Genomic DNA, 14,336 nt, shown 5'->3' with positions numbered 1-14,336 from the left:
GGGGGGGGGGGGGGGAGCCTGCGCCTAAGGATTGACTGATGTAAGAATACAAAAGCCTGGATACCCCGCCTCAATGGAGGTAACTCTGAAGGGTCATCCTAGCTCCAGAGCTCCCCCAGAGGATGGGCTGAGGCTTCTGTTGTGGCTGCATCATAGCTCAACCTTTCCCTCTGCTAAATCCTGCTTCCCTCACTCCTCCCCCGCAACAGGTGGTGTTCCCAAGAGCTCTCCCCAATAAATCTGCACACAAACCTCAGAGTCTCAGGGCCTGCTTCCAGGGAAGTCTAAGAAAAGAAGCCACAAGAAGAGATAGAGTTTATATAACCCACTATATACATAGATACACAATAACCTACCCTATATATGTAATATATACATGACACCTCTAATGTTATACAGCAAATATAATATAGTATGGCTTATGTAACATATCATATATTGCATATTACATACTAAGTGTGTATGTACCTAGAAGGTATATAAACATACATATATAATTGGAATGAAAGTTTCAGTAGATGATTACCTTTACTATGTGCAATGGAGTCTAATATTTCCTGTTCTATTTTATCTCATTTCATGAAGAAAAACATACACATATATATGTATTATATACTATAAACCTATTATATAGCAAATACATGATAGGGCATCTGTCATATATAACATATGGCATACATTGCTGATTCTATTTCTTGGAGTAACAGTTCCACTAAATAGTAATAATTCCACTTACTACGTGTAATATATTCTTGTTAGATTCTATTTTCATTTATACTACTGCATAAAGAAAATGAAGTGCTGGTCACAAGCCAATAGGTGACCCATAGTCCCGGTGGGCTAAATTATCTCTAAAAAGGGGAGTTGATTCTCAGCTCAGAGTTTGCAACCATGAGCCACAGAGGACTTGAGACCCAGGAAAGAGTGAGAGTGGTGAGGTTTGGTGGAAAAGGTGTCAGACTCTATCTAGGTGTACAGTCCATTATGGAGTTTGCACAACACCTCCTTTATTCCAGGCTGAAATCCCCAAAGCTCGGATGGTACTTGCAAAATCTGCAGGCAGGTGATGTAGAGGTCTCTGTTCCCCACGCTGAGCCTGGTGTGCGTACACAGGCCCTCTCCCTTTGTCCATCCCACCCCATCTATAGTAGACACTAAATAAACATTTGCTAGATTGACTAGAAGAAAAGACTAGAGCAGCTGCTGGGATAAGGGGGGGGGGCGGTTCTGAGATGCAGAAGGGAAAGGGAAGAATCTTTCACTGAATTTAACAGGAGCTCAATAAATGTTTGCTGGACAACTTAGAAAAAAATGGAAAACACTGGAGTTGTAATTATGGAAAGGGGAGGGTCTTGTCAGTATTCGGGAGATGATTAATAAATGTTTGATGGAACAAAGGAAAACGCAGCAAAGAAACTTCCTGGAGTATAGGAGTGGGGAAGTGAAGTCTAAAGGAGAGTGGTTACCAATATACGGCAGGGGCCCTGTTAAGGTTTGTTGACTTCAATGGAGCAAATTTAGCTAAGAAGATGGCTCCTGTGTGAGTGGGTGTTGGTGGAGGAATTATAGTACGTGTTCAAGAACTGCTTTATGGATTGATGGAGAAAAGAGGGATGTGGTTGTTTGAAAAGAATATAGTCAGAGATTAATAAATGCTTTTTGGATTAATGTGGCGGGGGGAAGCAGTTGGGAAGATGGCTAAGAAGTGCGGGAGGGGACCTAGCCAGAATACAGTAGGTGCACATTGTGAGCTTTCCAGATTGCGTAGTGTCAAAGGTCAGATGGAGATGGTCGAAGGGGAATTAGGGCTTCAAGAGGGAGAGGGAAAGAGGCATTGAATATGGGGTCCTTCGTATACAATAAGTGCTTATTAAACGACTGTGGGGTTGAATGGAGAAAAAGGTATAGAGAATCCAGCTGGTGGTTGGGATTAGAAGGAAAGGGAGCTGAAGGAGGGTTCTTCCTAGTATATAGTAATGCTAAATGGATGCCTCCCACACTCTGACACATGGGAACTATGCAATAAATACCTGTAGAATGAATAAATGGCTCTGAATAGAGAGAAAGGCTGCTGGGTAAAGGCTCCTGGGGGGAGGGGTGATCTAACCAGTAAAAAGCTGGTACTCAATAAATTTAGGCTGAAGTAGACCCCTGGAGAGAGAGGTCTTGAGACGGGGCAGCAACTTTCAGACTTGGAAAGAAGACGTTGAGAATGGCCCTTATATAGTAGGAACTCACTAAGTGTTTACTGGCTTAAGTAGAAGAAAGACCTTTTGGGGTATGGACTTAAGATTGGGAGAGGGAATCCTAGGGACACTGAGGGGAGTGGAAAAGGGGTAATCCTGATAACTTGGGCTCTAGATTTATCAAAAGAAAGGACCCTAGGGAGAGGCTTTATGACCAGCGCAGTTTCTTCTACGGGTAAGGAAGGGGTGTCTACTCCCTCCACACAGCAGGCACTGCATATATGCTTACCGGATCCACTAAAAGAAAAAGACTTTGGGAAGAAGGTGGGAACATAGAGCACACAGATGGCACTCCATAAATGCTCACAGGAGCCACTGGAGGAAAAGGCCTTTGGGGGAAGGTGATTAGAATCGAGCACCTGGCAGACAATACATAAATAAATGCTCACTGGATCCATTAAAAGAAAAGGTCTTTCTGGGCGGGGGGGACTAGGGGTGGGCATACAATCACTGGATCCATTGGAGGAAACGTCTTCGGGGAAGGGGAATGGGGTTGCAGAAGCTTGACCTATGTAAGCTTGATTCTCCATCAGTGAAAGGAAAGGCTTTTGTGGAGAGGGCATAGAATCAGGCACACGGTGGTGCTCCATGAATGCTCCAAGGGGTGATTAAAAAGAAAAGGCCTCTGGAAAGAGGACTGAAATGGTGCACACAAGTGTTAGATATTTGATCACTGTATTAACTGGAGGCAAGCCTTTATGGAGAAGGTCTGAGGTCTATGCATGTGTTGAACACCTTGGGTCATGCAGAAGGTGTTCAACACATGCAGACTGAAGCCACTGGGGAAGGGTTTGGGGATGGGGTAAATAGCAGACACACACAATAAATGCTTTCTCAATACACTGGAGGAAAGAAGCTTTAGAGAAGGCTCACACGGCAGGCAGGTGATAAATGCTAGGTGGGTTTACCAAAGGAAAGGTTTTTGAAGTAGCTTGAGAATGGAGGAGAAACGAGGCACTCAATAAATGCCTTCTAGATCCACTGGAGGAAAAGGATTTTGGGAAGAGTCTGAAGATGAGTCACACACAGAAGGTTAAAAAATGCTCATGGGACTCATTTGAGCAAAATATGTTTGGAAAGGGGTTTGGAGGTAGGGCATACACCAGGCATTTAATAGATGCTTTCTAGATCCTTTAGAGAAATAAGCCCTTGGAGAGGGGACTTAGAGTTGGGACACACAGAAGGCATTCAATAAAGGCTCACAGGATCCATTAAAGGCAACACTTTCGGTGAGAAGAGTTCCGCAGCAGGCAATCAATGTTCACTGAATAGCTTAAAGGGTCTTTGGGGGGAGGGTTGGGCTGGGGCACATACCACACTCTGGGTACATGTTCACAAGATCTATTAGAGAGAAGGCCTTAGGACAAGGTTTGAGGGGGACAAGACACATAGCAAGCTCTCAATGAATGTTCACAAAATTCATGGAAGCCAAAGGCTTTGGGGAAGGGCTCCCGGACAAGGCACATTGCAGGTACTTGATAAATGCTCACAAGATCCATTAAAGGACAAGGCCTTTGGGGTGAGGGTTGGGGGAGGGGGGGCAAGGCACATTAGGCTCCCGAATGCTCACAGGATATACCGAAGCCAAGGCTTTTGGGAAGGAGGTACACAGCAGGCGCCCGATAACTGCTCCCTGTATGGATCGAGAAGGCCGGGTGCGGGGCAAGGGCGGGCCACACAGGAAGCACCCAGCATAATAATTTAGAGGAAAAGGGTTTGGGCTAGGGGGCCAGGTGCCTGGCACACAAGCGGTGCTTGGTAAGTGCTCGTCGCGGAACGATCTGGGGACCCAGGCCCGCGGGAAGACGTCCGCGGCAGTGGCTTACCAGTCGGTGTGGGGCTCGTCGATGACCAGCAGCACCCTGGCGGCAGCGCCCCCACGACCTGCGCCCCCAGAGCCGCCGCCCACCTGCTCGCTGAAGGTGGCCGCCGCGGCCGCCGTGGTCTGCTTGACCGCGTTGGACAGCGACGAGAAGAAGCCACCACCCCCCGAAGACCCGGGACTAGGGGCAGCCGGAGAGGCCACAGGGGCGGACGCGGAGGCCCTCTCGGCAGTGGCAGTCGTGGGACCGGGCGTGGCTCCGGGGCTGGGGGCAGCAGGCGGCGGCGGGGGTGGCTGCGGGCGCTGCAGGTCTGTCATGTACCCATTTGGCAGATTGGCCATGAAGTTGCTGTCCGACAGGCGGCGCCGCAGGTAGTTCATGGCTGCGGCGCGGGGCAGGGGGTCCTAGGAGCAGTCGGGTCAGCAGCCGCGGGGGCGGACCGCGCGGGGCCCAGGAGCACTGCTGCGCTCTCGGGCACGACGCGACTCTTCGGTTGCCCGCTGCAGACTGAGGCAGCGCTGAGTCGCCGCCGCCGCAGCGCGGATGGTCGCGCCCGTACCCCCCTATCTCGCGCCCTTCGTGGTGCTGTCCAGCTGGGCCGGCGGCGGCGCGGACGCGACCAAGGCGACCGGGAAGGGGAGTTTGGGGAGGAACGGCGAGTGACGTCAGCGCGCCTTCAGTGCTGGGGAGGCGGTGGCACGCGCCGGCAGGCGGGGGCGAAGGAGCTGTCCGTGGTGCTGAAGGCGGCAGTGCGCACGCGCCACGCCGCATCCTGTTTCCCCTCCCCCTCGTCCGATTGGGGATGCGCAATTTGGGGAGTGGGGGCGGGGTAGATACTTGTTGGGAGGGTCGGGGTGAGTGGTCAGGCAAGACCCCAACCCCGCCTCATTCTGGTCTTCACACCCGGTCGCACCCACACGCAGGATTCTCTGCAGATACTCAGTTTCCAGTGTTGATATTCACCACAGAAGGCATGAGGGGGGGTGGAGGGGGGGAATGGAGGCACACGCAGAGACTCAAAAGTAGAGAAATAACCTCCTCACCGCGACAGATGGGGGTCACAAGCAGTACCCTGTGAGGGGAGATCAATTTCCTATATCCATATGGGCTCAGCTAGGCAGAGAGAGGGTGCTGGGGTGGCATAGACAGCATCAGACAGGCAAACTTGGACACTTGGGCGGGGTACACACGCTTGCCCTGGGTTGCTGGGGCCTGGAGGCACACAGGAATGACACACACGTGGAGATACACATAGACACACACAAAAGTAAAGAAACACATGGAGGCACGTACAGACGGAGAACACTCCGATCTAGGTATCTATACAGACATACACAAGCCCGGGGTAACACACATGGGCATGCATGCATATATGCCTACACACACACACACACACAGGCACCACACCTACACACAGAGACCCAAGGAAACTCACACGAACATGCACACCCAGACAAATCACATACCCACAGACGATCATGATAAACCTAGATCTGCCACACAGACCCATTCCCTGAAGCTCCAGACCTGATGTGTGTCCATCTCTGTCCCCCACCCCCCGGGGCCCTACACACACACTCAGTCTGTATGCCCCCATCGCTCTGCCCTGGATAAGCCAAAACCCACCATAACCACCTGATATCAGTGCCCATGGCTGACTCCCCTGCACCGGAGAACTTTCCACAGACAGAGGCAGACCCATCCTAGGGTATGCACACAGTAGGTGCCAAATAATGTTTGCCACATGAGCAAATTACCTTTATAGTCCAGGCAGAGGGGGGCTGTGGAAGCCATCCCCTCAGCTCCTGTAAGATCCTGACTACAATGAAAGCATGAATCCATTTAAAAACAATCATTTGTTGGCAGCACCCAACTAAGCTGTTTAGGTGTATTGTTTCATCCAACCCTTACAACAATACTATGGGGTGGGAAACATACCCATTTTACAGATGAAGGAATCCAAGACCTCCAATTCATTCCCAAAAGGCCATGTTCACTTTGTGATCCATGCATTTTTTTTTAAAAGAATGTGCTAGAAAGAGGTGCCAGTGTGGCTGAAACAAAGTGAGCAAGGGGGGTTTGTGGCAGGAGATGGGGTCAGAGAGGTTAGCAGGGACCAGACTGAGCAGGTCCTTGTGGGCCATAGTGAGTGATGATGGTGGACCAAGTGAGGTAGAAGAAGATACGGTAAGAAATAGGCAGATTTGGAGTCTCTTCTGCTTGCAGGATTTTCAGGTGAATCATCCACTTATTCATTTGTTCATTCTTTATTCTTTAAATCCTTGGTTCGTATAAACAAGGTAGTAAAGGTGTGGAGTCTAGAGTCAGAGTGCTTGAAGTTCAAAATAGACCTCCACCATACCCCTGGGAAAGTGACTTAACCCTGCTGAGACTTGGTTTCCTCATCTATCAAGATGATCACCTGACCCATCTCTAAGGGTGTGGGCGGCTGGTGGGGGGAGGAGACAACCTTTATATTTTTGCATGTGCTGTGACTTCTGCCAGGAATGTCCTTTACCTCTCTCTCTCAAGGATCATCTTTGGCCAAGGTCTCCAGGAAGTCCCCTTCCCCAGGACTCAGATTCCATCCCCTCTTACCCTAGCCTCCCCAGTCCTCAAGTTCAATACTTCCAAACCATTCTCTACTCCCTCCTCCATGCCAGGCAGCTTCAGTCCCACCTCCAGGCCTTCGCTTTGGCCATTCCTTCCCTCTCCTTCCTGGATGCTCTCTCCGGCATTCCATATCCCAGTGTTGCCCAGATGGGGAGCTCCCATGAATCATGTATTTTCCAACATTTAGAAGTATGTGCTTCTCAGTTTTTTGCTCAGTAACTGAAGTAAACAAGCTGTGTTGGACCCATGGTGCCCTCTCTAGGGGATAGGAGCAGCTGCAAGTCAACAGACCTCTCTGGCTCCTCTGGGAGTCAGAAGTTGGGCTCCTTAGGAATCTGTCTCCAGAATGCCTCTTCCCAGGGCCCCCATTCCCACGTTTCTAGTACTCATGGCCCCCAGCATCAGTCCCTTTCTCCAGGTGGCTCGGTTTCCAGAAATTAATATTTTGGAGGTTGTTTAGCAGAAGAATGAGGATTCCCCTCAGGAGTGTCTCAACTCCCTGAGGCAGAGGTAAGCCTCCTCTGCACTGTCTCCATCGTCTCCAGCAGGAATGAACGAACAGAAGGGGCTCCAGGAATGATTTTCTTTGTTGTGCATTAGTGAGCAATGACTCTGAAACACACACCCCTGACATATGTTTGTAATCAGTATTGTACCCATGTTTAAAACTCACACACATGTATTATCCACATCTTAATGCACATGTACATGTGTGCACGTGCACACAAACACACACACACACACCTATAACTCAGACTGTTATGGTGCACACATGGTTGTAACTTTACATGCACTCCACATACACTCAATACATCCTTAATTCTTGCACAGGCCCATAGGTCTGCATATCACACATACACAAAGATATGTGTCTCATGATGTGCAAAGTTCCACTCTCTTGTAGACACATACCTCTCATACCCTGTAGTAAGCAACCAGAATCACTCCCTTCAGCTCATTCTTCCCAAGATGACCAAAAATTCAACTTTGTCTTTATTTCAACCCATCAACTGACCTATTTTATGGGGGGAAACCGACCCAGAGAAGTGAGCACCCTGACAGAATCCAGGTGTCACGCATCTCCCATCTGAACCCTTCCATAGAGGCGTCCCTCCACTCATAGCACACATCGTGCTTCAAATGTCCAGCCTGCTACCTTTCTGTGCCTTTGTAAATGGGAATAATGATAATAGTGACCCTCATAGGCTTGTTGTGGAGTAAATGAATTCATGCTGTGCAACCTAAAACACTACCAGGCACACGGCAAGCACTCTATAAGTATTAGCTAATACCATAATTATGATGATTCTTATGATTTGCCTCATCACCAGGGGCTCAGCATTCAGTAAATTCTAATTAGTGCAACACTGAGCAAATGCCAACAGCTTTAGTGTCTGGGTTTGTTCCCTTCACTGTGGAGACACGTGCTGTTCTGACTCCTCTTGTCTCCATGATGTCCAGCGCTATTGTTAGTATACAGTACGCGTTGATAAGTGTTGAAAAAAAATGTTCAACGAAAGGATCACATATTCTGAGTTTGTTCCCTCGCTCACATGTCCTCTCCTTCTACCAGTCCTCCTCCACCCCAGATGCCCAGACTTCGTTCTAGTATGCTGTAGACGCTATAAAGTGTTGAATGAATGCACAAATACTAAAGGAATCTGTGTCTGGGTTTGTCAGAGGGGCTCCTTCTGGCAGATGCTGACTCTGGCTTCTCTTCGCTCCCGCCCCAGCTCAGAGCACCTCACAGGCACTTCTTCGGTCCACCCCCCGCCAACCGCCACCCCTCTTTCGGTCCCCGCTAATTGCGGCATTGGATCTGGGCTGTTGGGAGTGGGTGGGTGCAGGTGTTCACGCGGCTGGGTGCCAACCCCAGCCACGCCTCTGCCGCCTCTGCCGCGGCTCAGAGCGGGATTGATGCGGAACCCGCCAGCCGAGAGGCTCCGGCGGGCGGGGGGGGGGGGGGGACGTAGGCACGCTGGCCAATCAAAAAGTGCCGGCCAGGCGAGTAGCCAACCAGAAAACCCATAACGCGGAGCTCTGCAGAAGGACGTGCTGGACGCCCCGGGACGCCACGCAAGGGGTTGGGGGGTGGTTGGGGCGGGGGGGCAGACCCTGGGGCTGAGGCAGCGGCGAAGGGACGGATACTCCCCTTCCCTCCTGCCCAGCTGTGACCACGGTGGAAAATACTGTTTTCCACAACAAGCCACTGCATCTCTGCCCGTGCCGTGCCCTTTGGCCTAGAAGATGCTATTGCCCCACTCCTGGGGAAGAGGCCCATTTATTGAGGTCTGGGAGGGCAAGGGGTCAGAGTGGGAGAGGGCGGTGTTAGGGCTGCGCATCCTCAGGGTCTTGGCAGACAGGCACGTGTAGACATGGCCGTTTCTCCTCCACCACCGTATTATGCCCCTGCAGCATCTCGCACCGTGCTGATGGTTTTCCCCAGAAGGTCACGTTCTTCTCACCCTGACCTTCGACCACGGTAATGGTGGGCCTGGGGCATTAGAGGGGGAATGGAGGGGAGAAGCTCAGGGAGGGCAAGAATGCATTCGACAAACTCTTACTGAGTTTGAGCTAACTATTTGTTAGCTATGAGATATTGGGCAATTTCTTTATCTTCCCTGTGCTCATCTGAAAAATGGGACTAATCAGAAGAATAATGATACCCACCATATTGGGCTGAGTGAGGATAAATTAGTTAATTTTGGTAAAGTGCTCAGAGTGGTGTCTGGTACACAGTAAGTACTCAATAAATGCTAGTAATTGTTACTCGTTGACAAGAGCTACCTTCTCTTACCTCCAAAACCCTTCACATCTCTCCCCATTGCCCACTGGGGGGAAAAAAAAACCCAAATGCCTTGCCTGGTATTTGAGGTCTTGTTTTTGGGCCCACATGCCTGGCCCAAGCCAATCCCTCTCTCTTCCACTTTATCCAGACTTAGTCCCACATCCAGAATGGTCTTTGCCTGGCTTGTTCCTCCCACGAAACAAGCATTCCATTCATTCACTCTCACCCCCATTCCCTCAATCAAATCCATTCATTTCCCTACTCTGTCAAGTGCTTCCTGCCTCCATTCAACACCTCTAACTCATCTTCAGGACCTACTAGAAACCCCAGAATCGGAGACCATTTCCCAGATGGCAGGCCTTCCATGAGTTGAAAATAGCCCATTTCATCTAGTGGCTTGACTATGTGGAAATAAAGAAGGGAGGAGTGAGTGTTTACACCCTCTCTAACACCTGGGCCACCAGGAAACCAGCTTTGGGCAGTTGGTCACCAGTATCCAGGACTCTGCTCACACAGTCTTGACACTGGGAATGCCTTTCCTGACCCCTTCCTGCCGAGTGACCCCTGATCAGCTTCCTGGATCCAGCGCGAGGTGTCAGCCCCTTTTCCATGTACCAACTGCTCTGCATCAGCCTTCTGTCAGGGCCCTGCTGACCTGGATCCCTCAGGGGACCCACGGGACCTGGGTTCTGTGTGTCTGCAAGTGTTGCCGAAAAGGCCTCAAGCGTCTTGGGGCGGTGAGACGTTGGGTGAGATGTGGGTGGCTGAAGGAATGAGTAAGTGGATGAAGGCCTGAGTGACTGAAGGGGCAAATGGAAGCATGGGTAACCGAGAGGGCCGAGTGCATGGTCACAGGAAGGACTGGCTGAGTGGCTGGATGGCTGGGGGACTGAATGAAAGGTAAAAGGGCACAGAGGCTACTCATTCTCCCCTCAGGATCCTCTTTCTCGGCTGCTTCTTTAGTGACTTTCCTCTTCCAGCAGGAGGGAGAGGACACTCGTCAAGGCAGGCATCTTAGACCCAGCGGAGGATGCCCTGGTTGTGGGGAGCTGAGCCGACTCTCCCACCCTCACTGCTCACATATGGATATCATGACCCCCTCCTGGGCACGCTTTGCCCCCTCACTCACGGGAAGTTGGGGAGCTGGGCCGTGCAGAGGCGCTGGCGGGTGCGGACGGGGTTGGGTCCACACGGGGGCATGCATAGCCCCCAGGAACTCCACTCCGACCATGAGCCTTTCCCTGCAATGAGTCAGAATGAGAGGTCTCAGTGGAGGTGGTGAGAGAGAGAGAGAAACAGAGAGAGACAGAGAGGCAGCAGGAACATGGGGTCCAAGGTAGAGTCAGAGCCCCCCCCCCCCCCCGCACAGGCTGCCCCACCCTCACAGTGGAGTCGGCCGGGGGTGGGGGCACTCACAGCTACATTGCTGGATGTTATAGCAGTGACGGATAATTTGTTGTTGCCCGAGGCACCGCCGTCCATCAAATTTGCGGCCCTTGCAGCTCCTCGAGCGTGTCTGCTGGCCCGGGATCTCCTTACAGTTGATATTGTTTATGTTCCGACGGATGCAGGGGCTCCACTCCTCCCATGACCCCCACTCTCCATCCACTGCAGAGACAGGGGCAACCAGGGCTTGCACCAAAGAAGGGAGCCAGTGAGGGGATTCAGAGGAAGGAATGACGACCGGGGGGAAGGAGCGGCGGTGGTCAGAGGTGGGGCCGAGGCAACAGGGCCAGGAATGGGGGCATTTGAGGCAGGAACAAGGCATTAGCAGCAGGGATGGGTGAGGGGCTTAGGCATGGAGATGGCACATCTTGAGCTACTGACCAGGGCAGGGCACAGCTGTGTTGCAGATGTGGGTCCGGGTGGCCTCACCAGCACAGGGGGGGCCCCCATGCTGGGGCACAGGGTGATCACACTTCCGTCTTTCCAGGGTCTGCCCCAGGCCACAGGTCACAGAGCAGGGGGTCACAGGACCCCATGCCCCCCAGCCCCCAGCCACTGTGGGGGTGGGGGATAGGAGTGAGAAGAAAGGTCATCTCAATCTCCCCATCAGCCCCTAGACCCTTGAGGCGGACTGCCCCAAAATGAAGAGCTCCATGGTCACATGGTCTAAGATCTCTGTCCCCTGAAACGGCAGAGCATCGGTGACTGAATCGAGAACAGAGTGTCAGGGGCCTCATCCCTGTGTACCTGGGCAGGGTGGCAGGCCAGAGCAGGGCCGGGTTTCGTGGTTCAGCCCTGGGCACGGCTTCCCAGGAGGCTTCTTGGAGGGCTCAGGTGCAGAACACGTGCGGCTTCGTCTCTGGGTAGGTGCGCTGGGTCCACCGTGGCAGGACCCCGAGCAGTGGCCCCAGGGACCCCAAGCGGCCCAGGCCCCATGTACTGTGGTGGAGTGGGGGTTGGGGGGACACCAAGTGTGGTCACACTTGAAGTCCTCCCACCCTGGAAGTTCCCTGCTGTAACCCCCAGACCCACCCTGGGTGCCCACATCAGTGGCCTTCACTCACTGGGGCAGACCTGCTGGGTGTCACAGGCCTCAGACTCCTGTGGCTTTCCTGGGCAGTGGCCCCCACACTTGGGGGTGGGTTGATTACATGTTCGCCGATGGGTCCGGATCCCTTTGGAACAGGTGACAGAGCAAGGCATCCAGGGCTCCCAGTCAGACCAGCCACCCATCTCTATGGAAGAGAAGAGAGGGGGACAGGAGGGAAGTGGGGGCATCATTCAGGGGTCTTCGCTTCCTTGTGTGCCCCACGTCCTCTGCCACACCCAGTCCACCATCGGATGACTGCAGTAGCCTTCCCGCGGGTCCCGCTGCTTCAGCCCTCACCACAGACCATCCGCCCTCCTCCGGACAGTGAGAGGGATCTGACACAACCCAAGTCAGATCACATTTCTCCTCTGCCCACAACCACACAATAAAAGCCAGCGTCCTCACCGTGGCCCACAGGATCGGGCCCCCCTTTGACCTTGCCTCCCACAACTCTCCTCCAGCCACACCGGCCTCTTCCTCAGCGCCTCACAAACATCAGGCGCAGTCCTGCCCTCAGGGCCCCTGCACTGATTGTGCGTTCCCAGGGCCAGGCGACAGGCAGCGCTGGCCTGCCTCGCTGAGCCTCCTCACCAGGACAGCACGGCTGGTCCTCACAGGCCTGCAGCTGCCACTCAGGGGTCCCGGGCTCCACCTTCTCGGCACACTGCCCACCATGGCCTATGCAGCGACGGTGCCGCAACTGGGATCCCTCAGTGCAGGTCACTGAGCAGGGGGCCCACGCAGACCACGGGGACCATTGTGGGGGCCTGTAGAGAGGAGCACACGTGTCCTACCCTAGCTTGAGCTGGCAAGGATGGGGTGTACTGGACTGCGGGGCGAGGGCAGGCACAGGCAGGGGTGCAGGATAAAGGTACATGGAATGGATTGATCAGGGTACGCACCCCTTAGGGATGTTAGGGATTGAACGGGAAGTGGGGGGCACACAGTAAGTACTGACCTTCATGACTGGGGACCTGGAACACTTTGAAGTCCCCCAAGGCTAGTGCCAGACATGCAGTAAGCAAATGTATGGACTAAGGGCCCAGAACTGCTGTCAGAAACCTACCAGGCCACCACCATGCTCGGTAGCTGGCAAACAAAAAGTTCTTAATAAATAGAAGCTATTGTCCCAGTGAGCTCAGAGACCCTGTCAGAGATACCCTGGATCTGGGGCGCCTGGGTGGCTCGGTCGGTTAAGCGTCTGACTCTTGATTTCAGCTCAGGTCATGATCTCAGGGTCGTGAGATCGAGCCCTGCATCAGGCTCCACACTGAGTGTGGAGCCTGCTTAAGATTCTCTCTCCCTCTACCCCTCCTCCCGCTCCCGTGCTCTCTCTCTCTCTCAAAAAATATTTTTTTTAAAAGAGAACTACTCCAAATCTATCCCCAACCCCATGCACAGCATAATACTAAATTGATGTGAACTGTTGACATTACTAGAGGCCCAGAGCTACCTTCAGAAACCCTCAAGCTTCCCATCCCCATGGTGTACCTGGGATATATGCTAAGCTGTTAGAAAACATGTCTGGCGTTCAGTAAGGGCTCATTACATGTAAGCTGGCATCATGATGAGACCAGTGTCACCCTCAGAAATCTGCCAGCTACCCCTGACCTCTGCAATGCATCCAGTAGGCTGGCAGTGATCAATGAACGTGAAGTGTCATCATAATTAGGGGCCTGGAGCTGCCCTGAGAATTTCCCAAACTCTCCCACCCCGACATGTCTGTATGCAGTAAGCACTCAATGTGAGCTGGCATCACAATTAGGGGACTTGAGCTACCTTCAGAACACACCTGACCTGTACCCCACCCTCTAATGCTTCCAGTACGCGGGAGGTGCTCAGTAAATGTAAGCTATGGCAGTAGTTCTCAACCAGGGCCGATTTTGCCCCTGGGGGGACATTTGGCAATGTCTGGAGGATTTGGGTTGTCACAGTTGGTTGGGAGTTGCTACTGGCATCTAGTGGGAGGCCAGGGATGTTACAAAACACAGGCTTTGCGGGCGCCTGGGTGGCTCAGTTGGTTAAGCGACTGCCTTCGGCTCAGGTCATGATCCTGGAGTCCCTGGATCGAGTCCCGCATCGGGCTCCCTGCTCGGCAGGGAGTCTGCTTCGTCCTCTGACCCTATCCCCTTCATGTGTTCTCTCTCTCTCATTCTCTCTCTCTCAAATAAATAAATAAAATCTTTAAAAAAAAAAACCACAGGCTTTGCAATGCCCAGGTCAGGCCCCCACAACAAAGAATTTTTTGGCCCCAAATGTCAATAGAGGCGAGGCTGAGAAACCCCGAGCTATGGTCATGATCGGGGCCTTGGAGTCACCCTTGGAAACCC

At 52.5% G+C, this 14,336-nt stretch overlaps 2 protein-coding genes across 3 annotated transcripts in view; both read right to left on the bottom strand.

Moving 5' to 3' along the window:
• SYN1 (synapsin I) overlaps positions 1-4,602 on the bottom strand; it is a 46,355-nt gene extending 41,753 nt beyond the window's left edge. For both annotated transcript variants that reach the window (XM_006732176.3, XM_006732178.3), the window contains exon 1: positions 4,073-4,602. In XM_006732176.3, the coding sequence (XP_006732239.1) occupies positions 4,073-4,449 (377 nt within the window). In that variant the 5' untranslated portion in view covers positions 4,450-4,602. The remainder of the gene's footprint in view (positions 1-4,072) is intronic.
• Positions 4,603-8,944: 4,342 nt separating this feature from the next.
• The window catches only part of CFP (complement factor properdin), a 6,545-nt gene continuing 1,153 nt past the window's right edge, over positions 8,945-14,336 (bottom strand). Inside the window, exons 3-9 of the mRNA XM_006732182.3 lie at positions 12,598-12,773; positions 11,981-12,151; positions 11,664-11,855; positions 11,298-11,471; positions 10,887-11,078; positions 10,600-10,711; positions 8,945-9,176 (exon numbers count right to left, since the gene is read on the bottom strand). Of these exons, the coding sequence (XP_006732245.2) occupies positions 9,011-9,176; positions 10,600-10,711; positions 10,887-11,078; positions 11,298-11,471; positions 11,664-11,855; positions 11,981-12,151; positions 12,598-12,773 (1,183 nt within the window). The 3' untranslated portion in view covers positions 8,945-9,010. The remainder of the gene's footprint in view (positions 9,177-10,599; positions 10,712-10,886; positions 11,079-11,297; positions 11,472-11,663; positions 11,856-11,980; positions 12,152-12,597; positions 12,774-14,336) is intronic.

This window comes from Leptonychotes weddellii, chromosome X (assembly GCF_054177405.1).
Source record: "Leptonychotes weddellii isolate Sample4059 chromosome X, ASM5417740v2, whole genome shotgun sequence".
Lineage (NCBI taxonomy): Eukaryota > Metazoa > Chordata > Mammalia > Carnivora > Phocidae > Leptonychotes > Leptonychotes weddellii.
Note: the sequence above shows the minus strand (reverse complement) of the source record. Positions and strands in the feature narration are given on the sequence as shown.